Here is a 27,528-nt window from a genome sequence, read left to right as displayed (position 1 = left end):
CTCGCCGGTCCCGTTCCGGGCTGCGTCCCCAGTCCCCGGCCGGGAGAGCCCCCCGCAGCCGTCCGCGCAGGTGCCGGACGTCCGCGCGGCTCCGCTCCCCCGCGCAGAGCCTGGAAGCGACCACCGCGTCCGCACTCTCGAGCTGCGCGGCGGCCGCACGGCGCGGCTACTCTGAGGCTAAGTCGGGCGCTTCCTGCCTTCCCGGCCGCCCGGGTGCCGGGCTCGCGCGGCGGGGCTCCGAGATTCCCCCGCTCGGCTCGCCCCGCCCCGCCCGCCGCCGCCCGCGCCCTGCACGGTGCGCGCGGCGTCCCCGCCCCCAGCCCCACACCCCCACCCACTGTGGCCGTAGGGGGGCACCCCCACCGGGGCGGGAGGGTGGTCCGCGGTGGCCCGGTCGCCGAGTGGCGGAGAGGTGACGGTAACCGCCTTCCCATTTCCGCCCGGCGGGCCGCTCAGCGGGGTGAGTGCGGCAGAGAGCGCTCGGTCCTGCCTCCGCCCGCCCGCGCCGGGGGCTGGCCTTGCCTCGCCGGCGCCTTTTTCCCCCGCAGCGCGGCGCCGCTTCGCCACTCGGGCACCGCAGGTAGGGCAGGAGGCTGGAGCGCCTGCTGCCCGCCGCCCGTAAGATGGTCCCCTCGGCTGGACAGCTCGCCTTGTTCGCGCTGGGTACGTACGCTGCCTGCTGCGCGCCCCGAGCCACCTGCCCTCGGCGACACCCCGCTTTCCCCTGGCCCCTCCATTGCTCTTTTCCCGGGGGTTTTCTGCGTCCGCCTAGGAGAGTCGAGGGAGGCTCCTGCTTTTCAAGGGTTGGGGGCTGGGGGGGGGGGGAAGGGGGAGTCACGAGGGCTTCCTAAATATTTGGGGAGCCCCTTCCGAAGGGGGGGACCGTGGAGCGCCCAGGCTTTCCCTGGGGAGTGGCCGCCCGGGCCGTGCGTGAGAACGCCGGCCGGGGAAGGGGAAGCGGTGTGTGAACGGGCTTGAACTTTAATCCGCCGCGGCTGTGTGTTCTTCCACTTGCTCACACCTACCTGCATACCTGGCAGTATCCCACCAAGCCCGTCTACGCGGACGGCGGTGAGCGTAGACGCGATGGGAGCGGCGGGCGTCAGCCCCTAAGGCGGGACCCTGCCCGCTTCCCAGTCGTAACCCCTGCCTAGCCCTGAGCCCCAGTGACGGGCAGATGGTCACAATCAGCAGAGGCGCCCTCAATCTTCTAACTTGAGGAGCTCTCGAGCTTTGGGGTATGTTTTGGATTTTTGTGCGGATTAATTGTTCTTTTAATTAACTTCCCTGGGAGAAGTGGTTGAAGTGTCAGCCGAGGGCAGGAGCGAAACCCTAGACGGAGCGTTGCCAGTTTCCTTTGAGTTTGTTCTTGGAAGGGAACGAGAGATGGGGGAAGGGAGGGGAAGTTTAACCCGGCGAACCTGGGTCCTGTCTGTGGAGCCCTTGAGTTTTTCCGCGGTGAAGTTCACAGGTCTGCGTGTAAGTGGTGAGGGGTGCAGCGCCTTGCGCTGGCCCGCCGGCCGGCTCTCGCCCCTCGCGGCGCCCGGCCTCTGCGGTGTTGAGACAGCCGGTTAATAGCCCAGGTGTCCAGGTTTATTGGTGCAGCTCCCTGAAATGAATTCCTCAGTCGGTGTCCTCTGAGTTTAACCCTGTAAAGCAAGTAGCTCCTACCTGGAGAATTTATTGGAGCCTGAGAAGAGCTGTGGAACCCTCCCAACCCACCTGCACCCCTAATGCCCAGCCCCACAGCCTCACCCAGTTTCAGGGGGCTTGCAGAGCCGCCTTTAATCCTGCGCCTGAAACGCTGAGAAAGAGAAAACGGGGGTGGGGGGTAGGGGGTGCGGTGGCAGTAGTGGAACCCAGTGCTCTGGGCTGTACCCTCCCTCACCTGAAACTCACCAACAGGTGGCATGATTCTGGGCGGCTCCCCCCTTCCCAAAACCCTTTTAGGTTTTTTGTATTGATGGTTGTTCTGATTTTATATATATATATATATATATATATTTTTTTTTTTTTTGAAGCAATAAAACGTGACCAATACATCAGAAGCCTTCCGTTTGTGGGTGCCTCTGCGATGTGTTTTGCAAATTCTGGCAGTAATGGTCATAATAGCTAATGCTCTCTGAGTACTTACTCTGTGCCCGGAACTGTTCTAAATGCTTTAGATGATTTCATTAACTTTTCTCACCAACCTGATGAAGAAGGTATCATCTTCATTTTACAGAGGAGGAAAAGGAAGCACACAGGCCCACTATTAGTAAGTAGTTGGGTCAGGATTATTAGAGTGTGGAAGAATTGAGGGTTTGAAATGTCACCTGTCGTCACCATAGTCTCCTCTCCAGATCTGGGGACTTTTCTTGAAGGAGAGATTATATGGAATGCCCAAGAACTTGTTAAATTGGGTTTTCTGGTGGACTCCGAGGATCTCAAGGAGGCCTTAGGTCATTAGCTGAAAATTAGAGATGGGAAATGATGAAGGTGTGCAAATTTGAGAACACCTTTGAAAGTTGCCCTGCCCCCCCATACTGCACTTGCCCATGAAGACTGCAAGCATTCATCATGTTATTTTTCCTTTTTGCCCAAGAGTTGAACCTTATCTTTGCTTCCTTCCTTGAGAAAAAGATGTATAAACCTAAAAAGGTTGATCAGTGTGTAAAAAAGCTGCTCATACAATTCCAAAATAGAAGCAGTTGAAAAAAGAAAAAAAGGAAAAGGCAGGATACCCATTTTTTTGTTTTGTATTTCTTAAAAAAAAAAAAAAAAAAGCCGTTCGTTCTGATCATTGACTACAACTTCTGCCTCCCATCTCATTTTCTGCTAGATTACTAAACAGCACTCATCAGTGCCACATGCATCTTTAATTTGCACATTTCCTCCAGTGCTGCTTCCCTCTCTAATTTTTCTTAAATTAGTTGAAGGCAGTTCTAGGCAAATCAGCAAATCGAAAAAACCAAGATCTCTCCCCTCCCCAGCTTTCGTAGGGACAGTCTGAAAAGGAGTGGGTTGTTTGTAGTCTCAGCTGATGTTCCTGATTACTTGAACCTGAGCGTTGATTGATGTGTTGGCAGAGAGCAGGCGGAGACTGTTGCTTAAAAGGCAACACTGGAAACGTCATCCAGGTTCCTGTGGTGGCTGCCCTCCATGTCGGACTTCCGTCACTGGCCAGGCACACCTCACAGGGGCTTGTCACCTCCAGTCCCACATCCTCCTTTGTGAGCAGGGAGCAAGATGTGTGCTCTTGGGCAAGTTACTTAGCTTTTCCGTGCCTTGTTTTCCTCATCTGTAAAATGTTGCTGTGAATAGGGTGGTTAAGTATATTTAATGAACATAGAACGGTGCCTGTCTTGTAGTAGGAGTTGAAAAAAATCTTAGGGCCATCATCCATCACCATTGTCGTTGTAAATTTGGACCCCTTAGAGTTCCAGATGTCCTAGCAGGTTGTATCCATTCTGCAGCTGGGAGCTTTCAGCTCTCCACCCTTCCTAAGCCAGGAAATACCACCTAACCTAGAAACCTACTTAACGATTTTAGTGAGTCTCATTGGGCAAATACCAATTCAAGCAAGTTTAGAATCTGGGGGGGGGGACATCATGAATTTCTAAATTTTTGATGCAAAACATTTGCCTTTCCTCCAAAGGAAAGGGTGCCCCCCTATGGCAACAGTACGTTCAGTGGTCAGTTTATTGAGGTCACCACTAAGTTTCAGTTTTCTCGGTGAGAATAATAAAACTGCACCTACCTCACAGGTTGTTACAAGAATCAGATCAGATAGTAAATACAGAAGCTGTTTATAAACTATACAAATAAAGAATGACACAGAAAATGAAATTGATTTTATAATCCAGAAATAAACATTATTATGTTTATGGCAGCTCCCAGAAATAGGACTGTGTGTAGCTTAAAAAATGGTCCTAGGACACTCAAGTGTCATTAAGGATGGGTAGAGATGAAGCCCCTTTCCCTGTGGATTTGGGGCCGAGGGACCAGTAGGGGGCAGGAGCTAAGACAATCTTCCAGAGTAGACCGCGTAGGTTTGCCCAGGACACATGTTTTCCTTATTGGGCAGCCATAATTAGGGAAAGTTCACTTAGAACATAGGCTGTTAAGGTGTATATGGAAGCCTTAGAGGCTAAGTTTCCCATATTTGCTTTTCCAAAACTTGGTTTCCTAGGATAAAGAGATCTTTCTGTAAATATTCAATGTCCCCTGCAAAGGGGACCTTTCTTACAAGAGTAAATGATGCTTCCTGTTTCTATGGTAACATAGGAAAACTAGCTGACTTTTCCATTAGACCTATCTCTAAGGGCCTTTTGAAAGTGTGTCTGAACAAAGTCCTACTCTTCAGGCTGCCCACCAAAAGGGATGGGCCGTGGGAAGTGGGGCGTGGGTCAGCCAAGACAGGACAAGCCTGACACACCCAACTGGGCATCTTGTGCTTGGTTTCACATGTAAAAACCGCTGTAGGACCTTCCACAGCAGTGTCCTAGAACCACGGCCACCTGGAGGGCTTGGTACACCAGGTTGTCCTGCAGGAGGTGGGAGGGTTTGTGTGTCTGACAGGTGTCTAGGTGTCACTTATTCGGCTGGTGGGGAGGGAAGAGAGGGACACTTGGAGGACCATCGCTCTTCAGCCAGTTGATGTTCGGGCAGCTTCTGGCTTAGCCAACTGCGTTTCATCTAGTCTGTCCTGACATTTCTGAATGCTGCTGTGGGTTTATGAGCCATTATTAAAGGTGCTCCTGCAGCCTGTCTTGTTGACCAGAGCAGAGCAAGAACTCTTGCTGAGATCTCTTAATTGTCATTAAGTGTTCTTGACCTTTGGCCCTGGAAAACGTGATGGTCCTTTGTTATTAGACTTAAGTAGATCAACACTAAGCATGTCACACTTTCTTTTGGGGGGGTTGCCAAAAATTGACCGCTGTTTTGCTGCCATTTCAACAATTTTTGATGACCTCAATTTAAAGTATGAATTGAATTCTGTGCTAAAGGCTAACCTGGTTAAGATTGCATCTACGGGCACTTGGATGGCTCAGTCGGTTAAGGGTCCGACTCCTGATTTGGGTGGGCTCAGGTGGAGATCCTTGGGGTAGTGAGATGGAGCCTCCATTGAGCTCTGTGCTCAGCACAGAGCTGGCTTGAGATTCTCCCTCTCCCTCTACCCCTTTTCCCACTCACTCTCTCTTGCTCTCTAAATAAATAAAATATTTTTTGATTGCATCTAAATAGAGAATTCGAGTACTTTTACAGTGACTTCTGGTTTTGTTATGCTTTTTTTTTTCTCCTTGTGAAATGTCAAGTATAAAAATTTTTCATGAAAATCAGGAAAGCCTAAAATCCAGGCTACCAGAACCATCTCTTAGGAGCTCTTCAAGTACAAGGCACATTCCCTTTAGATGAGCTCTAAAAATCTGGATAGTCTTGGGGGTGCCTGGTTGGCTCAGTTGGTTAAGCGACAGACTTTTGATTTTGGCTCCGGTCATGAGCTCAAGGTGCTGGGATCGAGCCCCACATAAAGACCTGGCTCTTTGCTCAGTAGGGGGGTCTGCTTTAAATCTTTTCCTTCTGCCCCTCCCTTCCCACACCCCACTCACACGTGCTCACACTCTCTCTCATAAATAAATCTTTAAAGATATATATCTGAGTAGTCTTTTCACACATTATGAATTGGGTGTACTGAATATGACTTGAATATGGAAGTTTGTTGAAATGGAATTTTATGTCTTTATGACATAAAAAGCCTTTTGTGTTTTCCCTTTAAGTCAAAGGAAACAAATTTCACATGGAGTCTTTCCCCAGTCAAGGGAATTCTGTGCTCAGCATTTTTGCTTTTAATTTGTTGTTGTTGTTGGGAGCGGGGTTTCCTTCCCTACCTTGAAAAGCTTTCAGTTTCCCCCACCTTAGTCTTTGTATTTCTCAAGTATTTGTGGAGAGATGGTTAAGGACTTCCTCAAGAAGGGATGTACATATAAACTACTTTTTTGTAGCAAGCTTGTATGATGCCTTGCCTTCTTTGGCTTCAATCTTTGAATGTGTTAGCTTTTCTGGCTGGGAACCTTAGCAGTAGAGTTCGGGTCCCTCCAAGTCCTGCCTTGGATTGATATTGGTTGGTGCTTGTCTTCTCTACTAGGTAGAGGGTTCCTTAGAGATAGAGATCCTGGGTCTTCGTCTCTGCCCTTGGCCTATTCAGAGAATGGGTAGAGCCTCAGAGGAGACCACTAAGCACTTAATGATCCCCTTGGGGTATCTGGTCCTGGATTCTCCGAACTGTAGACTCAGTTGGCAAACATTTGGCCACATAGTTAACATGCATTCTGGAAAAATCTTCATTGTGATAATCAAGGGTTGCAGGTAAATTCTAACAACACAGATACAACTAGTCTTCAGAATAATTGTTATTTTTAAAAAAGATTAGGATTTAGTGTTTTTAATGATCACAAAAATATTTTTTTCCTCTAGACCATTTGGAAAATTCTAGAAAGCATAAGAGAAAAAGTGTTGCAATGACCTATAGTTCTACCACCCAACGATAACCGTGATTAACATTTTGTCATACAGACTGTGGATGAATGTATAGGTAGATATTCTTTGAAAGCAGCTGTGAATTCTGATGGACTCACACCATTTAACTTACTCATTTTTGCAACTTGACAACCTTTATAATAAACATTTTTATGTTATTAAACATTCATCCTTAGTGTCATTGCATCATTCTTAGTGGCTGGCAAGTAATCTCTTGACTATATTTACTACAACCCATTTTGAAACCCTTTTGACCATATAAATTTTTCCCATTTTTCATCGTTATGAAGAATCCACACACTTTGTTGGGAATGTAAGTTGACATACCTTTTTGGGAAGTCAGTATGGCAGTAGCTATCACTTTTAAGTGTGGGCATAACTTGGGTCATTAGTTCCACTTTTTGATATAGATCCTACCTAAACACTTGCCTGTATGCGCAAAGAAAAAATGTAAAGGATGGTGATTGTTGATTTTGTTTGGAACCGTAACAAGTTGCCAGTACCTACTGTTGTAATTATTTAAGAAGATTCCTTAAATAAGTTATATATAACAATACATTGGTTTACTATGTATCTATTTAAAAGAATAAAGGTTTCATGATATCTTAAATTTGGAAAGGCATAGAACCGTATGTATTATACAGTGCTTTGGTTTGAATCTGTTAACTTTTTTATAACAAGCCTGTATTAAATTTATAATGCCTAAAGTCAAGGAAGATAAATGGTACAACAGATACTTTTGTGCATAAGTGTTTGGCACATCTTTAGGATAAATTCCTAGCAATTGGCCTTTTTTCCCACAAGCAGTATATGAATGCCATTTTCTTGATTCTTCCCTAACACTTGAAGTTAGTTTTAAGACTTTGCCAAGTTGACTGGGGGGAAAAAAGAGCTCAGCATAATCCTCGTATTTAACATTTTCAGGATGATTCGATTTGTTTGTTGGCAGTGTCCTCTTCTTTGCATCTTAACTTTTGTAATTTTTTTTCCTGTTTATTCTTTTCTTAGAGCTTTATCACACTTTATATAGAAAGTATATTAATATTAATATTAATATTTTTGTAAGTCTTTTACTGTTTTGTTTATGGTGTGTTTGACATCCTGCACATTTTTGTTTTTATGTAGCAGAAACTAGAAAAATAAATCTTTCCCCATAAGCTTTCTACCTTCACTTATGCAGTTAGGATAGCCTTCCCCAGCCTAAGATAGGGCAAATACTTATTTTTTTTTCTCCTGGTCTCCTGTATCATGTTGAACTATTCTATCCAGAACTTTTCTTGTGTATGGTATGAGGTACAACTCACATTTCATTAAAAAAAAAAGATGGTTAATAGTTTCAATTGCTGTTTATGGAATAAACTGTTCTGTCTGTTGGGGCGTGAAATTCCATTTTTATCACATGCTAAATTCTTATAAGTAATTGAGACTGTAGAATTTTATTTTGGTTCTATTATTTTGTAATTTTGTGCTTATTGTGCATTTGTTCACTCATGTATCCTGCAAATATTTATTGAGCACTTACTCTGTGCAGAGACTGCTTCTAGATGCTGGGGAATCAGCCAAGAATAAGACACAGAGCTTGTGTTTTAGCGAATTCTACATTTCCCACTGCTCTCTATCCTAACTGGTTGCTGCTAGCATTTAAAGCTTTTTTAAATATACCTTTATTTTGTAACGGTTTATTCTCTTAGGTGCACAGGTCCGTGACCATGCAATCTTGAATAATGATAGCTCTGCCTCCTTCCTTTTAATGTCTTTATCTTTTATTACATCTTCTTACCAATGACTGGAACTTCAGGAACACTTTTTTTTTTTTTAAGATTTTATTTATTTATTTGACAGAGAGAGATCACAAGTAGGCAGAGAGGCAGGCAGAGAGAGAGAGAGGAGGAAGCAGGCTCCCCGCTGAGCAGAGAGCCCGATATGGGACTCGATCCCAGGACCCTGAGATCATGACCTGAGCCGAAGGCAGCGGCTTAACCCACTGAGCCACCCAGGCGCCCCAGGAACACTTTTTAAAAGGTGGTAGATATCCTTGTATTTTTCTTGACTTACTGATAGGGTTTGTAGCATTTAACAGTTAAGTAGGGGGATGACTTGGTCATATATACACGTGAGAATGTCTTTATCTACATATCTACAAAGATGTATATATGTGTATCTACACACATGAACTATCACGTTAATAAAAGGTACTAGTCTTCATAACTTACTAAAAGATTTGGCATTTTTGCTTTGTTTTTTGTTTTGTTTTGTTTTGTTTTTTAACGCAAGGAAGATAATACAAGTTGTGGGTTTTGTTTTTTTCCAAATGTTTTGAGGACTTTGATCAAGTCAATGATGTTAATGCCATCCTTAAATTCCCAGAATGAATCCCTCATGGCTCTGTGGTATTATTCTCTGGGCACACTGCTAGACTGGATCCCTTCTGAAGTGTTTGGGGCCTTGGTTTCTTTTTTAGGATTTGATATCAGCATCATGTCTCCTTCATACAATACCTTTTAAAAGCTTCCATCTGTTTCATGCTCTTGAGTAGCTAAAATATCATGGAATTAAGTGGCTCTGTGAAGGCTTGAAAGAAATTGCTAGTGGTCAGTTTAATTAAGTTCTCCTCCTCTTGTGTCATTTTTTTGTAATTATTTTCCTCACAATCTATGCATTTCAGATTTTGAAATTTTTAGCATGGATTTTATAAATAATCTCCTTTCAACCTAAAAGCTTTTTGGTTTTGGGGGGTTAGTTTGTTTGTTTTGGTTTGGGTTTTTTTTACGCATCTATGGCCCCGGTTAATGTGACTTTACCAAACAGGGAAGTAAGTAAGCACCTGGGCCCCCAAAATAAAATACATTTTCAGGTTTGTTTTTGTTAACAATACTTTGGGGGAAAACAACAACAACAACCCCTTCTTTTTAATCTTAAGTCAAATTCAAATGAAGGCTTCATTTTAGTATTGTTCCCAGGAGCCCAGGGAAATTTCACCCATTTATTTGCCTAACTGCGTGTGATGAAGCTGCCACAGTAATACCATTTCTGGTTTGGGTGATGCACGGCAGTATAATTTCTAGCAAAGGCTACTGACTAGCTTCCTGTTGGTTCCTTAAGCTTTAAGAAGTTTAAAAACCTCCGAATACACTATTGGGTCCATTCGATGTGACAAGAGTGTTCAAAGCAAGACAACCAGTGCTCCTGTGGGAGATTTTTGCTGTTGTTGGCTCATTTGCTTTGGGGTGATTTTTTTTGTTTTTGTTTTTAAGATCAGAACTTGGAGGTGGAAATATTGGATTCTTACAGAGACCGTATCTTCAGCTTGAGTTCTTTAGGGCCTTTGATCTGAGTCTGAATGAGGTCAGTAAACAATTCTCCTGGGCACGTAAAGGATAGATGTGCCTTTCCTGCTCTTTCGTCCTCTCTCGCTGGGTCAGAGGCGTTCGCCGGGTAATTGCTGTACTTCCAAGACGTGCAGATTAACTGGCTAAATGGTACACGTCATGTAGTGACACAAAAGCAGCCGAAGCTGATAAATGAGAGGTTTGCAATTACACACTCTGTTCCCCTCCCTCTGCCAGGCCTTGGGACCCAGCAGGGCAAAAACAAATGCAACATAACTTTTCACGATGGAAAGAAGCAGCATAAGGCTTGTCACTGTTACCATGGCAGGGGCGAGGAAGGACTCTAAGCTCTGGAGGGGCCTAACCTGCTCACCTCCCTAGGTCAGAGCTCAGCTGGCAACTCCGGGCTTGAACACTTCTTGCCTTGGAACAGTGTCTGGGTTATTATTTTTGCACTGGAGGAGCGTACCATCGGGCCGGTTTGTATGCTGTACACACTCCCTGCCAGCACATTTAAACAATGACAGATGTTTTTTGCACATAGCAGACCTTGGGTGTTATAATTAGTGTTTCAGGGGATGAATCATAGGCCCCTGAACTGGAATGAAAGCAAGCTTGGGGCCCAAACATTGTTTAGGGAGGTGAGGTGAACTCCTCAGGCACACAGATAGGGAATCCTTCTGGATCTGGACTCCCTCTAAACTTCAGCAGCCACTCCCCTGCCATGCACAGAAAACCCCAAAACAATCATACTTCTGGGGAAGACCACTTAGGGTTCATAGAACACAGGCACATTCTAGTCCCCACCTCCCCTCGTGGGCCATGCTAGAGACACACCTTCTCTGCCAGCCTTGGTTAAATCCCACTCACTCCTTTTTTTTTTTTTTTTTTTTTTTTTTTTAAGATTTTATTTATTTGCTTGACAGAGAGAGATCACAAGTAGGCAGAGGCAGGCAGAGAGAGAGAGGAGGAAGCAGGCTCCCTGCTGAGCAGAGAGCCCGATGTGGGACTCGATCCCAGGACCCTGAGAGCATGACCTGAGCCGAAGGCAGTGGCTTAACCCACTGAGCCACCCAGGCGCCCCCACTCACTCCTTTTCCAAAGTCAAATCAAAATCAAAATTTATGAACAGAAGAATAAAAAAGCACCCCCAAGTTTGATTCCCAGAGTCAAAGTTTAACTAGCAAGTATCTGACCAGGTCTCTTTCTCTATATGAATATAGATATTATTTTTTTAATAATTTTTTTATTTTTTATAAATATATAATGTATTATTAGCCCCAGGGGTACAGGTCCGTGAATCGCCAGGTTTACACACTTCACAGCACTCACCATAACACATACCCTCCCCAATGTCCATAATCCCACCACCCTCTCCCTACACCCCTTCCCCCACAACCCTTAGTTTGTTTTGTGAGATTAAGAGTCTCTTATGGTTTGTCTCCCTCCCAACCCCAACTTGTTTCATTTATTCTTTTCCTACCTCCAAGCCCCCCCACATTGCATCTCCACTTCCTCGTATAAGGGAGATCATATGATAGTTGTCTTTCTCCGATTGGCTTATTTCGCTAAGCATAATACCCTCTAGTTCCATCCACGTCATCACAAATGGCAGGATTTCATTTCTTTTGAGGGCTGCATAGTATTCCATTGTGTATATATACCACTTCTTCTTTGTCCATTCATCTGTTGATGGACATCTAGGTTCTTTCCATAGTTTGGCTATTGTAGACATTGCTGCTATAAACATTCAGGTGCACATGGCCCTTTGGACGAGGACCACTACATTTGTATCTTTAGGGTAAATACCCAGTAGTGCAATTGCTGGGTCATAGGGTAGCTCTATTTTCAACTTTTTGAGGAAACTCCATGCTGTTTTCCAGAGTGGTTTCACCAGCTTGCATTCCTACCAACAGCGTAGGAGGGTTCCCCTTTCTCCACATCCTCACCAGCATCTGTCATAGCCTGACTTGTTAATTTTAGCCATTTTGACTGGTGTGAGGTGGTATCTCATTGTGGTTTTGATTTGTATTCCCCTGATGCCTAGTGATGTTGAGCACTTTTTCATGTGTCTGTTGGCCATCTGGATGTCTTCTTTGCAGAAATGTCTGTTCATGTCCTCTGCCCATTTTTGATTGGATCATTTGTTCTTTGGGTGTTGAGTTTGATAAGCCCTTTACAGATTTTTGGATACTAACCCTTTATCTGATACGTCATTTGCAAAGGATATAGATATTCTTATACCCACTTTTCCCCTTCAAATAAAAAGGCATTTTTTTAAAGATTTTATTTATTTATTTGACAGAGATTACAAGTAGGCATAGAGGCAGGCAGAGAGAGGAAGGGAAGCAGGCTCCGCCATTGAGCAGAGAGCCTAATGCAGAGCCCGATCCCAGGACCCTGGGATCATGACCTGAGACAAAGGCAGAGGCTTAACCCACTGAACCACCCAGGCACCCTTCCCTTTCTACTTTTATGTTGTTACTTTTCCAAGTTGAATTTCAGTTCTTGGGGAATGTATTTTGGTGTAAGATGTGAGGTAAGACTCTAACTTGCCTTTTTGCTAAATATGGGTCCAGTAGCTCCATGTGTGTTTGTTTAACAGTTTATTCTCTAATCACTGATAGCAAATCCTACTTTTGTCACTTGATACAACTTAGGAGTCCTTCAGTCTACCTGTGGAGGTTTTGTTCCGCTCCATTCATTTGAGGCTCCTCCCATAGCGAACCATTCTTCTGAGCTGGGAAGCATCATTGCCCCAGGAAGTGGATGCAGAAAACATTGAAACTGGGAAAGGAGACATTGGATTACAATGGATGTCCCTTCATGTTCACATCTCCCTTTCATGACAAGACTTCTACTTCTGTCCCACCTGAGCATATTGGAGGAAGAAACGTGGGTGGTGGTAGAGAGGATACTTACTGTGTTTGAATCCCGGGGAGAAAGGATGACGACCTCATTCCTCAGCTTGGCTGAAGACCGATAGACATTGGGTCTCACTGTCCTGAAAGGCATGGCGTGTGCTTGCTTCGGCAGCATGTATACTGAAAGGCATGGCGAACCTGCCTGTGTGCTCCTATTGTTTCTGGAACTTTGCGCTTTTCATGAATTGGGGGTCATGAGGCAGGCCTGCAGTCCTCCATGTGATGTTCTGGTTAACCAAAACTGTGTATTTGCACGTCTCCTTTTCAAATGGGAGTACTGTGGGATACGCAGTGATATGCTCAGAGCCTGGCGTATATGGGTACATCTCCCTGGAATAAGGAATAATTAAAGAATCAAAAAGGAATTTAACTGGCAAGTCATATTATTTTATATATTAAAACAAATTCAGCTCTACTAGTTGATAGAATGCAAGATTGAAATAACAAAATTAATTTTCAGGATAGAAAGATAAGTTGTGATTCTTTTTTCCATTTGGAATATTTCAGAGCGTGCCCCAGACTCTAGAGGAATAGGTATGAGTTTCCTTCTCTTTGCCATTTGTGCGGGGGGTCCTAGTGAGAAAGTTTGAGGAGCATTGTCTCATGGGGAGGACTGGTTTTCAGATACTTAAAGTAGGAAAAACAGTAACTAAAACTAATACATTCATTAGTCTTCTGCTTGTTTCAGGTTTAATTTGCTTTCCTATGTTTTCCCAAGATGACAACTTGGATTATTAGGTGAAAATTTAGCTTTTTCTTCTTTTCTAATATATTCATTCAACGATGTCAGCTTCCCTGTAAGCAGTGCCTTTTCCGCATCCCACAAATATTGATGAGTTGTATCACCGTTTTTATTTAGTTCAGAATGTTTTGTAACTGCCCTTGAGATCTCTTCTTTGACCCATGTGTTCTTTGGAAGTATATTGTTTAAACCAGTATTTGGGGGATTTTCCAGCTGTATTTCTGCTAATCGATTTCAAGTTTATCTCCATTCTGGTCTGAGAGCAGATGCTGTATGATTTCTAGTCTTTTAAATGTGTATTTTATGGTCCAGAATATGGTGTATCTTGGTGAATTTCATATGAGCTTGAGAAGATAGTGTATTCTGTTGTTGGATGTAGTCTGTCTGTAGGCATCAATGACCTCAGGTTGCTTGATGGTACTGTTGAGTTTAACTACGTGCTTACTGATTTTCTGCTGGTGAATCTGTCCATTTCTGATAGGGGGTCATTGAAGTCTCTGACTATTATAGTGGATTCATCTTTTTTTTCTTGTATCCTATAGCCTGACCTTCTGTTGTTAGGCACGTACTCATTAGCGTTGTTAAGTCCCTTCACCATTCTTTAATGATTTAGAAGCTATTTCTGGGTCTCTAGGTGCCTGAAGGTCATTGCTAGGTCAGAGGGTCAACTCTTTAGCCCTGCATGGTACCTGATGCAAAACTTCGCATTTTACCTGTGAATGAGGTATTCACCGAATAAGGTTTTCTTCCTGACTGGGATAGCAGAACTCTGATCTATTTTAACTTATCTTATGGAGAGAAAAGAATCTATAAAAGCCATCTGTACCCCCAATGTTTATAGCAGCAATGGCCATGGTTGCCAAACTGTGGAAAGAACCAAGATGCCCTTCAACGGATGAATGGATAAGGAAGATGTGGTCCATATACACTATGGAGTATTCTGCCTCCATCAGAAAGGGCGAATATCCAACTTTTGTAGCAACATGGACGGGACTGGAAGAGATTATGCTGAGTGAAATAAGTCAAGCAGAGAGAGTCAATTATCATATGGTTTCTCTTATTTGTGGAGCATAACAAATAGCATGGAGGACATGGGGAGTTAGAGAGGAGAAGGGAGTTGGGGGAAATTGGAAGGGGAGGTGAACCATGAGAGACTATGGACTCTGAAAAACAATCTGAGGGTTTTGAAGGGGCGGGGTGGGGGGAGGCCGGGGTACCAGGTGGTGGGTATTATAGAGGGCACGGATTGCATGGAGCACTGGGTGTGGTGCAAAAATAATGAATACTGTTATGCTGAAAATAAATAAAAAATAAATTTTTTAAAAAGTCATTAAAAAAAAGTCCTGGACTAGTGCTTTGTTAGGATCAAGATAGTGGGATCTTCTTTGACAGAGGCCATCATTTCGAGTACGTTCTAATTTTGAATCTTCTGTAGGTTGTAGAAGTTTTTGGCAAAAGGATTGGTTATGCCCCAGTGAACCACTTGAAAGTTAGAGATTTACACTTAGGAAAACAGCATCAACTCACTTTGTAATGTGAGCTTCTTTTCTTGTGAATTGCCTCTTTCCTCTACTGCGGAAGAGAGGGAAAAATAAACAAAACGGTCCTTTCAACTAAACTGGATTTTTTGGATTTCAGATTAAAGACCGGCCATTTTTCTTTTAACAGTAATGACAGAGGCATTTGGAGCATCTCAACTGTCATCCCATGTAGAATATACCCAAGTGATCAAACAGTAGTTTTAATTTTTGTGAATCAAGCCTAGTGCAACATCCGGTTCTTAATCCACCCAAACTGGCTACTTCAGTCATTTAAGGCTGTGCTATAGAGCCAATGGGATGAATTACCAAAAGAAGATCCATCGGATTGAAATGAGGGATGCTATTTATTTATTCATTCGTTTTAGGGGATTTCTTTTCTACATGGGTTGTTCATTATAGCAAACACTTCATGTGCGTGAGATCTTCTCCTGGGTTTGGTGATAATAATGCAAAGAGGGCCATGCCCTAGCTTTTGCCCCCAATCCCTGAATTCTTGGCAGAAGCAGACACTTTTTTTATTTTGTTATATTTTTTTACAATCTAACACAAGGTACATGGTGGGTACCTTGCACTTAAGACCAGGGTTTTGGGCAGGGCATGACCTGAGGAGATGATGGCTATCACTTAAAACAGCGCATGGTAGGGGGTAATTTCTTTAGAGTTTTATGTGTCATACAAATCCCTTTAGCCCATCTAGCAGCTCTATGAGATAGGGTGATTATCCCCATTCTACAGATGGGGAAACTGAAGCACAAAAATGTTGACTTGTCCACGCTCCCACAGCCAGGAAGTAGCAGAGCAAGGATTCGAACCCAGGTGCATTGCCTACTGATCTAGTCATCCCGCTACTCCGTGTCATTCACGGAAGCCTGTGGGTGCTGAGGTGCCTAGTTTCTTTCACGTGCGAAAGTCCCATTTTGTAGCAGACTGTAGGCCAAGTGTAATTGGACTTTTCAAACAGCCACTCCCTTAAGGTTTTTCACCATAGTGAGAGTAATTGCCATACAGGTAATTGTCATGTTAGCCAACAAGAAATGTTGCCACTTCCCACTGCTGGGAAATAGAAACAAATGTGGCCCACGTCTTTTTTTTCTCTCCTTCAGGTCAGGAGTTAGCTGTTCAAGAGACAAATAATCACCTGATGCATGCTACTTGCCCTATTTCATTGTGTACCTCTAGTAATAAATTCACTCATGGAGGCTGGTATGCATTTATGTCAACCATTTTTTTCATTTTTAAAATTTTATTTTATTTAAATTCAATTAGCATAGAGTATATCATTGGTTTCAGGGGTAGAATTCAGTTATTCGTTGATAGCATGTGACCCCCAGTGCTCATTCCATCAGGCACCTTCCTTAATGCCCATCACCCAGTTACCCCTCCTCCCCCAACCTACCATACATTGTTTAAAAGGTATTTGTTTTAAAGGGTGATTTTTTCCATTTATGTAGCAGCCTGTCCTCCAGTGAGTGACATGCCTGTAAGTCACATGCACATGAGCTCTAGCCCTTGAGACTTCTGCTCAACTCCTGGCTGCTTCTCCTCCTCACCTCCCTCCTATGCCCCACCAGTTGACATGTCTCCCAAATAATAGTGGAAGTAGGCAGAGTCTTTACCACTTTTGCTTTAACACCTTTAGTTCTTCACAGCCCCACTAAAGATAGAATCTGTGTTAGCACGTTTGCTGGTAGCTTCACCCTTAACCTGAGCCATGATGTGGACCCACAAAACACACAGACATTTCCACTGACTTGCTAGAGCAGCAGATCAGAACAGAAATGGGCTTTCCTGCTTCACTCATATGTAGGAACATCCTTCATTTGGCTGGCAGCATTTTTTTAATGGCCTTTGCACGTCCAAATAGATAGTTTAGTACCTGGATCCTCAGGTGTGAGCAGGGCCGTAGTGGGGACATTTTACCGAGGTTTATTAAAGGTGGGGATTTTTTCCATTAGGTAAAGGAGTCGTACCCTTTGTCCCATAGTCCACAAGTGCCCTCTTCCCCTTTATGAAAGTTCGTGTTAGGCCACTCAATTTTACAAAAGACCTACATCAGTGCCTTTTTTTTTTTTTTTTTTTTTTTTTTTTTTTTTTTTTTTTTTTGCTAAGCAAAGGAAATCTAGAAGGAGAAATCATAGGAGTGAAAATAGCTTCCAGCACCCGTTTTGCAGTGAGCTTTTATAGAGGCACCCTGTACCCGAGGTGGCGAGAGTGGCCCCACCAAGCTCGTTCCCCCGAACTACACTCAGCCTCTGCAGCTCCAGCCGCCATGTGTTTGAACGGTGTCTGCGGGCATCTGTGCTTGATCTCTGTGCATCTGTTAGCAAGAGGTGTCCTATCAAAGTTGAGAGGCAACGTGGGGTTCTGGAGGGTAGGGAAGGGAAAAATGAAACAAGATGGGTCAGGAGGGAGACAAACCATAAGAGACTCTTAATCTCACAAAATAAACTGAGGGTTGCTGGGGGGAGGTGGTTTGGGAGAGGTGAGTGGGATTATGGACATTGGGGATGGTATGTGCTATGGTGAGTGCTGTGAAGTGTGTAAACCTGGCGATTCACAGACCTGTACCCCTGGGGCTAAAAATACATTATATGTTTATAAAAAAATTTAAACATTTATTTTTAAAAATCACTGTCTTATTTAAAGGACCTTACTTGATAATCCTTTTCTAGAACACTGTCTCCCTAATTTGTAACTCCAGAGTATTCACATCTCTAGTTGGCTTACAGACGATGGCCTCCCCTGCAGTAGCTTCCCTGGCCCCTCTAGAAAAGGGTTGACCAGCTGGTCATTTCTGCACAAGCCCATCCTGCTGGCCCATCGGGGGAGGGAAAGTTGATGTTTTAGGCAGCCAGGAAACTCAACTATCGCCTGAGATTCAAACACCCAGATAGCACCTCCTCATAAAAATTCTGTTGTTCTCCGAGTAGAAGGCCCCCTTGTATTTTCTGAGGGCCTGTTCCTCACTGCCCTGGAGGCTCCCTTCAACTTCACTTGCAGCCCCTCCTCTCCAGCAACCCATTATCTAGCATTTCTTCCTCCAACTGATGCTCTTGCATTGTGACATTCGGCAGGAGAAAAAGATGAAAGAAAGGTTTACTCTTTTGCAGCAGAGCAGTCCGTTCTGGGTTCAGATGCCCTCATCCTTTCAGCTTGACCCGAGACCCCAAGGAACCCCAGGAGCAGGGAGCTGCTGAGCTCCTGATAACTGGGATGAGACGGTGGCAGAATAACCCACTGTTGCCCAGCAGAGAAAAGGAAATACATGTGCTTAATCATTCGTCCGTGTGCTTCGCTTACTGATCAGGGAACAACCCTGTGTGGCTGCTTTCTCTTCCCCTGTGGGCGACGGGGAGAGGGCTCCGCTCCAGGGGGGCGACTGTTCCCGGGCCAAGCACGGAGCCGCTCTGTCTGGGAGCCACGGCCGGATAGCCGAGTCGAGCTCCCAGCCTGGAGAAGTGAGCCACAGGGCCGGGATCATCCCACAAAACGGGATGATAAGGGTCTTCCCTGGAATATGCCTCATTAAATGAGCAGGTGCCAGCTGCCCTCACAAAAGGGGAAGAGGGTCGGGGTGCAAAATGGTAAGACCTTCCTGGGCCTGTGGTCTTCCTCCCCACGGCTGGCCGTGGCTCCGCCAAGATGCCCTCTGGGGGCCGTGATGTCATCTGACTCCGCTGTGAGCGGAGAAGTGGGCGAAGGGCCTCACTGTTTGGCCTTAAAGATAAAGTCATTAACTTTTGTGTAAAAGCATGCTTAGGCGCCCAATGAGGTCATTAGAAAGCATTAAAGACGTCTGGATTGTTCTCCACCACCTACCCATGCATGTTCTTGGTTTTCCCCCAGTTGAGCCTCTTTAGAAAAGGCTTCGTTGTTTGTACCTGGGCTGTTGATCACCTGGCGAGCTATTTTCAGAGGCTCCCTGGGCAGAAACTTTCTGAAAATCTAGGGCTTTGTTTACATAAAAACCTTCCATTTTAGGATGTAGATAAATTGGTATGAACAGCTATTGGTATTATCAGGTACTGCCTCCCTTATGCTAGGGAAGAAGAATCTACTTTCATTTTGTGGTCCTAACACTGGGGTGTCTCCGGGTGACCTCTTGCTCTGTGGACCGTGAGCCTGTGTATGTGTGTGGGCGGGGGGGTGGGGAGGATTCATCTAAGGATTTCTGTTCCTACTTTTTGACTTTCTCTTTCCCCTTTCCTCTTTCCCTTATTCTCAATTTCTGCAGTGCCTTGCATGATACCTGACATTTAACAGTTGACAGATACATTTTTATTGATGATGAATAATTTACTCCCAGAGTCTCCCTCTTCTTCTCTCTCCTTTTCCTTTTCCTTCTTACCCCTTGCTCCCCAAATAGCATTGACATAGCAGATAGGAACGCTGACTTCTGCCTTCCTTAGAGGGAAGGACTCCTTTCCCAAGGTTATGTGGCCTGTCCTAGTGCTCCAGCCCCACACCCAACTCACCATTATACCTGCATCAGCGGGGCTGCCTGTCTCTGTGTCTCTCTTCCAGGCACCGGGGGATGGGGAGATGTGAAGCACAGTAGTGAGCGAGGCTGTGCTTGCACAGGGCAGGACATTTAGGACAGAGAAATCCAGAGCAGAGAATAATCTCTTGGTCTGTACATTTGTAGCTTGTGTGCTCTGGTCCCAGGTGAGTTCACTGGTTTTTTTTTGTTTTTTTTTTTCCTTGTGGGCCCTTCTCCTCCCTCCAGCCAGGAATGCGTTAGTCCAGTCTGCAGGCAGGAGTGGGAGGGACACATGGTAGGCAGGGTCAGATACTGTGCAAGCTTCTGCAAAGCCTTGAGCCCAGCTGTCATCACCCAGAGGCTAGCTTCTCCTGGATGTTGGATGTGGGTCTCACACGTGAGCCTGCGGTTACCTTGGACAGAGATTCCTGGAACCTGCCTGGGAATAACCAGGGGTAGAAACTTCATTCCAGTTTGTAGCATTCTGGGGGATCTCAGGGATTCTGGGCAGACTCTGCAAGGGAACTGTCAGTGAAAGCTCTTTAGAAAAGTCTGATAACATCAGGATCAAGAGAAAATTGGCTTGTGTTAAGCCTGCTAGTGGGTTTCTCTAAGCCGGTGTTCTTATTTGTTTGTTTATTCATTTCTTCTTTTAATTTTTTGAGGGAGATGAGGTCCTCCATCTGAGTTGGGCAGGAAAGATTTTTGCAGACATTGATGTTTGAACTGGGCCTTGAAGGTTGACCATGGCCTAGGAAGGTGAAGAGAAAGTGGAGGAATAGTAGAGGCAGAGACAGGGTGAAGAGTGGGGGTCCCTGCAGGAACGAGACCAAAGCACACCTCCCAAGTTCAGTGAGTCTTGTTTCTGTTCTGTTGTATACCAGAGCACTTCTTGAGGCCTCCCCTGCCACCTCTCTCACCTTTTACCAGGACTCCTGCAGGTGTCTCCTCCTGCTCCTCCAATTTCCAGTCTTGCCTCCATAAGGCTTCTTCCCTTCTCAGTCTCCTTGGTGATTGTCATAACACCTACATCAGGTGCCACTGTTCCTCTGCTCAAAACCTGCCTGTGGCTGTCCAGCTTGAAAGGAAATCCAGACTCCCAGCTCTCCCCATGAGAGACATTTGCCCTGGCATTTTCCCAGCCTCGTTTCCCTTCACTGTCCTACTACAGCCTTCTTGATCTTCCTTGAACACACTATGTTGACTCCTACCTCAGTACCTTTGCACTTGCTGTTGTTTCAGCTCTGGATGCTCCTTCCTCAGTAGATATTTGCAGGACTGTTTCCCTCATTTTATTCAAGTCCCCTCATTTATTCAAGTCAGATGTCATCAGTTCAGACCATGACAACTCTATTTATCTGCGCACACATACCTCCATGATGAAGAATACACTCCAGCGTCTGAATGATTTTTTGGAGAGCTGTCACCATAGAATAGTTCTAATGGTGTTGCCTTATACCAGAATGAAAGAACCTAGATTTTATAAAGTCCTATGAAGTGCTCCCGCTCAAATAGGAGTTCAAGTATTGTTTTTTGTGGTTCATGCTCCCTGACCGTCTCTGGAACTGTCTGACAAGTTTGGCTTGAAAAGCAACTAAATTGATTCAGTGAGTGTTGTTGAGAGTGATCTCTGTCAGGCACTGTCCTCAGCACTGAGAATAGAGCCAACTGAAAAACTCCCATCTCCCCCCACCCCCCGTGGTCCCAAGGAGACCGAAAATAAACATGCAATAAAGTGTCAGGTTATGACCATGCAAGGGCTGGGGAATAAGCTGCTTGCTTCATCACCTTGTGTGTGGGTCTTCACAGAAGGATGATGTTGGACAGTTAAAAGGCCCCCGCCCTCTCTCATTCCTTTCCTGCCTGGATCATAAAAAAAGGGCAGGAAGAGGGGGATGGAAGGCTTCTCTGTAACTGGCGCTTCGTTTTGGTATGACGAATGCTGTGCTTGACACCCGCTTGGGAACCCATTCTTAGATGGAGTGAGAGGGTCAAGGAATTGGGTTGGATCAAACCACCCTTCTAGAAACTGCTCCCTCAGTCTCAGAACCAACAGCCAGTTGACAACAGACTGAAAATTGTATTCATAACTTGTCCTCAGCTGAGTGATAGCATGTCTACAATGTGTTATCTATTTTATACTAAAAATCACCAAAGCAAGGCCAGTTGCCCTGAAACCAAGATACTGGATTTCCGCGGTTATTTTGAAGGCCTCCGATTCCTGACTGTCCCTACCAGCCTCTCCCTGGAAGAGCCCTCCCCCTCCCGCCCCTCCTCTGTCTCTGGCCTGTTTCTACAAGGAACATAATTCTCCTCTGTTTTCTCTCATCCGTCACACTCTCAGTTTGAGAGTGAGACTCAGGGTGTGTGGCAGCCCAGACCAGTCCGTGACCAGAGCTGCTCCTTGCCTCTCCCTGGGAGCTGCTATCAGGAAAGGTTTATCGAGCACACCCGTACAACACACTTCACGATGTAAGAGAGCTAATTGTACTTCTTGTCCTCTGAGCTTTCAGCCAGCTGGAATTCACAGTGATGAATTCAAAGCCATACTTTAGCCAAGCTGACGGACGAGGAGGGAGGCTCAGATCCGGGGCCTCCATGGAAGGCTGAGCAGTGTCTACTCCACATTTCCAGAAAAGTCCAATTCAAGCTGCTTATGCCATGACCTTCCTAGGGCGACATTTGACTTGAACTTAGGGAAGCAGAGTGATGGGACAGTTTGGAACATAGAGTAAAATAATTCAGCTTCCTACTGTGGTAATTGTCAACAGCTGTTTTTTTAATAGACTTTTTTTTTTTTTTGTAGTTTCAGGTTTAATAGAAAAATTGAGTGTAAAGTACAGAGAATTCCCATAGACTTCCTCACCCCTCCCCACATCATTTCCCCTACTATTAACATCATGCCTCTGTGGTACATTTGCTACAGTTGATGAGCCAATATTAGTACATTATTATTAACGAAAGTTACTTTTTTTAAACAAAACAAATGAACAAGCAAATAGCAGAATCAGACCTATAAATATGGAGAACAAACCGATGGCTGTGAGAGGGGAGGAGGCAGGGGAGGGGGGATGGACAAAGTGGGTGAAGGGGAGCGGGAGGTGCGGGCTTCCAGTCAGGGAATGACTAAGTCACGGGATGGAAGGCACAGCGGAGGGTAAATGCCGTCAATGGTGTTGTAATAGCGCTGCGTTGTGACCGATGGGAGCTTACTTGTGGTAAGCAGAGCACAGCCTCTGGAGAAGCTGAATCAGGTTGTCCTGATTCAGGAGAAGCTGAAACAGGTTGTCCACCTGAAACTCATGTAACATCGTGCACCAACAATACACAAAAATAATAATAATATAATTGGGAATAGCACCAAAAGGTAGCTGTAAGCTCAAAGACAGCAGCTATAGTATTAATTTAAAATCATAAATATGATGGCCAGCAGTTGGGAAAATGCTTAAGAAAGTATGGTACCACCGCAGGGCAGACTCTTGGGTTCCAGGGTATGGACAGTACTTGCGGGGGTGCGGGGGATCAAGATCTAAGCCTACAAGAAAATATTCAGAGGGAGAAACCCCAAACTGCTAATAAAAGTGGTATTCTCCTCCCCCAAACAATGCTGATGCTCTTTTCAACTAAATTTAAAGTCCCTAGTTCACACTAGAGCTGATTCCTGTGTTATACATTCTCAGAGTTTTGACAAACGTGTAGTGACCTGGGCCCCCCCCAACACACACACAATAAGTTGTACTGCCGGAAGCCCCCTGTCTTCCCCTACTTCTCTCTGCCTCCCTCTCTTAAACCACTGGCAACTGCCAAATTTTACCTTTTCTAAAATGTTCTATAGTTGGACTCCTACAGTTTAAAACCTCTTACCATGCATTTAATATTCCTCTATCTGGGTATACCCCAGTTTATCCATTCATCTACGGAAGGACCTCCTGGTGATTTTAAAGTTTGGGCAATTATGAGGAAAGCCACTATAAACCTGTGTGCGCAGGGTTTTCTGTGGACTTGGGTTTTCAGTCACTTGGGTAAACACCAGGAAGCTCTGCTGCTGGACCATATGGTTACACGATGTTTTATTTTGCCACAAGCCCTGCAGCTGTCTCCCAGAGGAGCTGTACCTTCTCACCAGCTGGTTTTGCTTCCTAGACCACCTTCATCTAGATAAGTCTGATTTTTTTTTCTAGGCAATGCTTTGGAAATACACTGAGTATTAAGCAAGACCCCCTTCTCACTGTGCTCCTGCCTGGGTCTGAAATGTGCAGGCTGCCACCCACGTCGTTCTGACGTTCTCCTATTCTTGCCGAGCTAAACCACCCTAGCAGAAAATGTCATCTTTTCCCTGTTCCCTCTTCCCTTTTGCTTCTCCTCTCTACTCTTTTCCCCTTGCAGAGGTTCAAAAGAGTAAACAGGGAAAGGGTCAGGAGCAGGTTGGTGTGAGAGATCCCATTCCCATTTCCCAAGAGGGCTACTATGTCTTCCCAGGTTTTTGGTCTTCCTTTAAATTGCATTAAGTTGACACAACTAAAAGGTACGTGATGTTGTCCACCCCAAAACTGTGGGGACATGCATGCCCTATTCCTTACTGGTTTGTCTTCGCAGCAGAGCAGACTTTGCCCATGCGACTAAGTGTTTTGGGGGCATTCATTGAATGGCAGTGCTCCCTGTGGCCAAAAGAATCCACATTGGTAGAGGGAAATGTGTTGGGGACCCTAAAATTAGGCAGCGGGCCAAGAGACGAGAATATATCCTTCCTCCTATCAGTTCCTCCCCCTAGGGCTTCTGGGAGTCTCTTTGGAACCCCATGACTATACAACACTGGGAGTGGGCTCTGTTTGTGCTTGGTCAATCTCATTACTTTATAGGTAGGGTTCATATTGTGCAACCCAAGCACTCCGGGTTAATACAGAGAGACAGACAGATGGACAGAGGAATAAAGGGAACCGCGAAGGGGGAAGAGAGCATCCCAGTTAAAAGAAAGCAGGCAATGAGCAGAAACCCCCTCCATCCCCCCCCCATGAGCTTCCCAGAGACCACAAGGCTCTAATGAGTGCCACCATCCATTCATGAGACTTCTGGCTTATTCCATTTCCCCCAAGTTTGGGGTACTTCTGCTGCACATGTGCAGTTGGAGGCTGAATGCCCCGTGCTTGAAGGGACTATCCTGGTAGGTGCAGGACTTCTCAACGGGGTGTACTATGAGCCTCTTACGCAAGACAAAATCCTGTGCATTACAATAAATTAGTGTCCCTGCTCTTACTGCCTAAATACCAGGAGTGCCCCCCAGTCATTGTGACCATCAGAAGCCACCCCCACCAGTTTTCAGACTCTCCCTAGGGCGCACTGCTGGCAGTGAGAACCCCAGGGTAAGCGTGGCCTGCCCAGGGATCTCCCAGTACAAGGCTGGCAGTCCAGTGCCTCTTGCCCTCTTCTTGTCTGGATCCTTCTCAGCATCTGGCACCTGCCCTTGTCCCCAAGAAACTTTCTTACCCTCATTCTTTCTTCTCCTTTCTTTCTTCTCCTCCTGGCCCTCACCTCCAAGACCCAAGGAAAAGCAGTTAACATTTTCCCAGTCAGCAGTGGGATGGGGGATGAGAAATGTAGGGTTACAAGAACTTCGGTGTGTTTCCCCCTTAACTCTTAAAACTGTAGTCCCAGGAATCTGTTTCCTCTGTTTGGCCCCTGCTTCTCGATCAGTGGCCCTCATCTGATCAAGTGAGTTCTCCTAAGGGGCATTCTGTGGCCAGCCTTGAGAACACAGCACACGATGGAAGCCTGAATAGCATTGGTGCGGGGCTGTCTGTCCCGCTCTGTCCACCACTCCCTTCCCAGGTCGATGCTACATCGATCTGAAATTCTTCCAAGTCACGCTGGTGTTTATCTTGGCCCAAGTGCTGCAATGCCTTTGGCAGGGTGGTTCTGAGGGTGTCCGAGTAGAGCAGCGGGAAGGGATGAGTCTGTCACCACCAAGCCATTCACATGGAGGAAATGGGGCAGAGTTCAAGGATTGCGTATTTTTTATCTCCTCCCGGCACCCAGCCTGCTTCCAAGCTACTTGCTGTGAGTGGTGTGTACTGATGGCTGTGACGTAGCTGAGGGATCTGCTGGACTTTGTTGGGACTGCTGAGAGACTAACTCAGCCAGTCGAAGGTCCTGAGCCTGAGCCACTGCTGACCCTGGGCCTGGCGGGTGGCCCTGGTGGGGCCGCAAGGCCAGGAGAAACTGAGCTGTGGCCATGGGCCTCAGCGGAGGGGGCGGGGGGTGTGTGATTATAAGGTCCCTGGGGGGCTCTTCCAGAGCCGGCATTTGATTTCTGGATTTCCTGGCAGCCAGGTCTCAGCTCATCTGTCCCGGTGCCAAGGGACCTGAACCCTGCAGGTAGGACCACTGAGTCTGCCACTTCATCCTGGCCTGGTCTCTAGCCCATTCCCGTACTCCTTCTCTCCTCTGGGACTCTGAGGATGTCCAGTGTAGCCCTTTCCACAGACGCCTAATGCCTCTGATCTGTGTCAGCGGGTGGCATCAGGTTTCGGGGTGCCTCAGCCTGGCACAGCGGCTTGCCACCTCAGAGCTCAGCTCTGGTCGAGCCTGTTAGTGATTCAGCAACCAGGGCTCTCCAGCAGGCTTGAGGGCTCCGCGATCCTCCCCCCGCTGCCCCGCAGTCCCTCCATGGGGCCCTCAGGCAACCAGCACGGGAGCAGGCCTGCTGGGAAAGGAAGTTTGACTCAGTACCCAGCCCTTGGCGCAGGCCTTTGCTAAGGCTTAAACTCTGTCCAAGAGATGACTGCTTCCTCCCCACAAAAAAGGGCGTAGCATCGATCTGTGGGGGGTGGGAGTGGGCACAGGGCCATTCCTGCCCAGGGGAGATGTTTGGTGCATCCTGGCTAGCCCATTTTTTGGTAAAGATATGTTGTCCCTGAATGTGCTTTGCTTCAGCAGAGTGAGTCCTCTATACCACCAAATCAGTGATGGCATTGTTCTAGGAGGTTCTGAGGGAGGAAGGGGTGTTAGAAGAGGAAGGTGTCTGTGTGGCAGTGTGAGGTGTGATGTCACCCACCAGATCTCAGAAACGAAGGTATCCCAACGGGCAGCCTCCACATCCAGCTGAGAGGGTCTCTCTGCTTTTTATTTAGTCCTTTATATTTTTGGCACACCTTTCCTGAAGTCCAAGCACACATCACCCTTTGCCGCCGCATTCCTTCTCTCATGCCTGTGCAGGAGGCCTCAGTCCTGGGCATTAATAGAGATCTCGACTGCAAAGAGCTTAAAGCATTTTGTAAATATTCTCATTTGGCCCTTGAGGGTAGGGGAAGAAAGACCAAAATCATCCATTCTTCTAAACCAGAGACAGTGGGAAATGAGGTCCTGGCCAAGAGAAGGAGAGCAAGGGGCTGGCCCATGTGCGTGAGTTCAGTGGACCCCACACAGCCCGGTACCCCCCACCCCCCGGTGCTGACAGGGCCCACCCTGTCCAGGGCCGAAAGGAGAGGCATGCTTGCTGGAGAGGTCTGAAGGGTGCTGTGGAGGATGTAAGGGTCTAGTGGGCCCAGAAAGTTGGGTAGAAGAGGCTGGGGCAGCAGGAAAGAATGAGGAAATTTAGGACACCTGAACCAGGTAGACATATTTGGGTGGAACAAAAGGCTTGAATAGAGATCACGAGAGATGCTTGCAGAAGGTGGGTACGTGTGTTTGCTTCCGTTGTGTCTCCTCCTATAGATTGTAAACTCCTTCAGTAAGTCCTGCCTTGGCCCAAAGAGCCCCTGGGCGTGTAGCGCTCAGCAAACAGTCCTTGGGCTGGCCCTCCTGCTGCTCCAAGCCATTCACTCTGCTCTGGGCCCCTCTTGACTCTGTCTCTTCCTCCTTGGGGTCACCAGGTGCAGGTCTTCCTGTTTTCTCGTAAAGTTTTCGGGAAAAGCCTATGACTTAAGCATATGAACATAACCCTCTCTGGAGTCTGTCAGCAGGTGCCCAAACAAGTCAGGACCATCTCAGCCTGCAG

At 46.1% G+C, this 27,528-nt stretch overlaps 1 protein-coding gene across 2 annotated transcripts in view; it reads left to right on the top strand.

The window, feature by feature from the left end:
• The first annotated feature begins 355 nt into the window (after positions 1-355).
• The window catches only part of TGFA (transforming growth factor alpha), a 103,792-nt gene continuing 76,619 nt past the window's right edge, over positions 356-27,528 (top strand). For both annotated transcript variants that reach the window (XM_045078995.1, XM_045078994.1), the window contains exon 1: positions 356-663. In XM_045078995.1, coding sequence (XP_044934930.1) covers positions 624-663 — 40 coding nt within the window. In that variant the 5' untranslated portion in view covers positions 356-623. The remainder of the gene's footprint in view (positions 664-27,528) is intronic.

Source organism: Mustela putorius, unplaced genomic scaffold (genome assembly GCF_011764305.1).
Source record: "Mustela putorius furo isolate JIRA1106 unplaced genomic scaffold, ASM1176430v1.1 tig00000281_pilon_pilon_pilon, whole genome shotgun sequence".
Taxonomy (NCBI): domain Eukaryota; kingdom Metazoa; phylum Chordata; class Mammalia; order Carnivora; family Mustelidae; genus Mustela; species Mustela putorius.
Note: the sequence above shows the minus strand (reverse complement) of the source record. Positions and strands in the feature narration are given on the sequence as shown.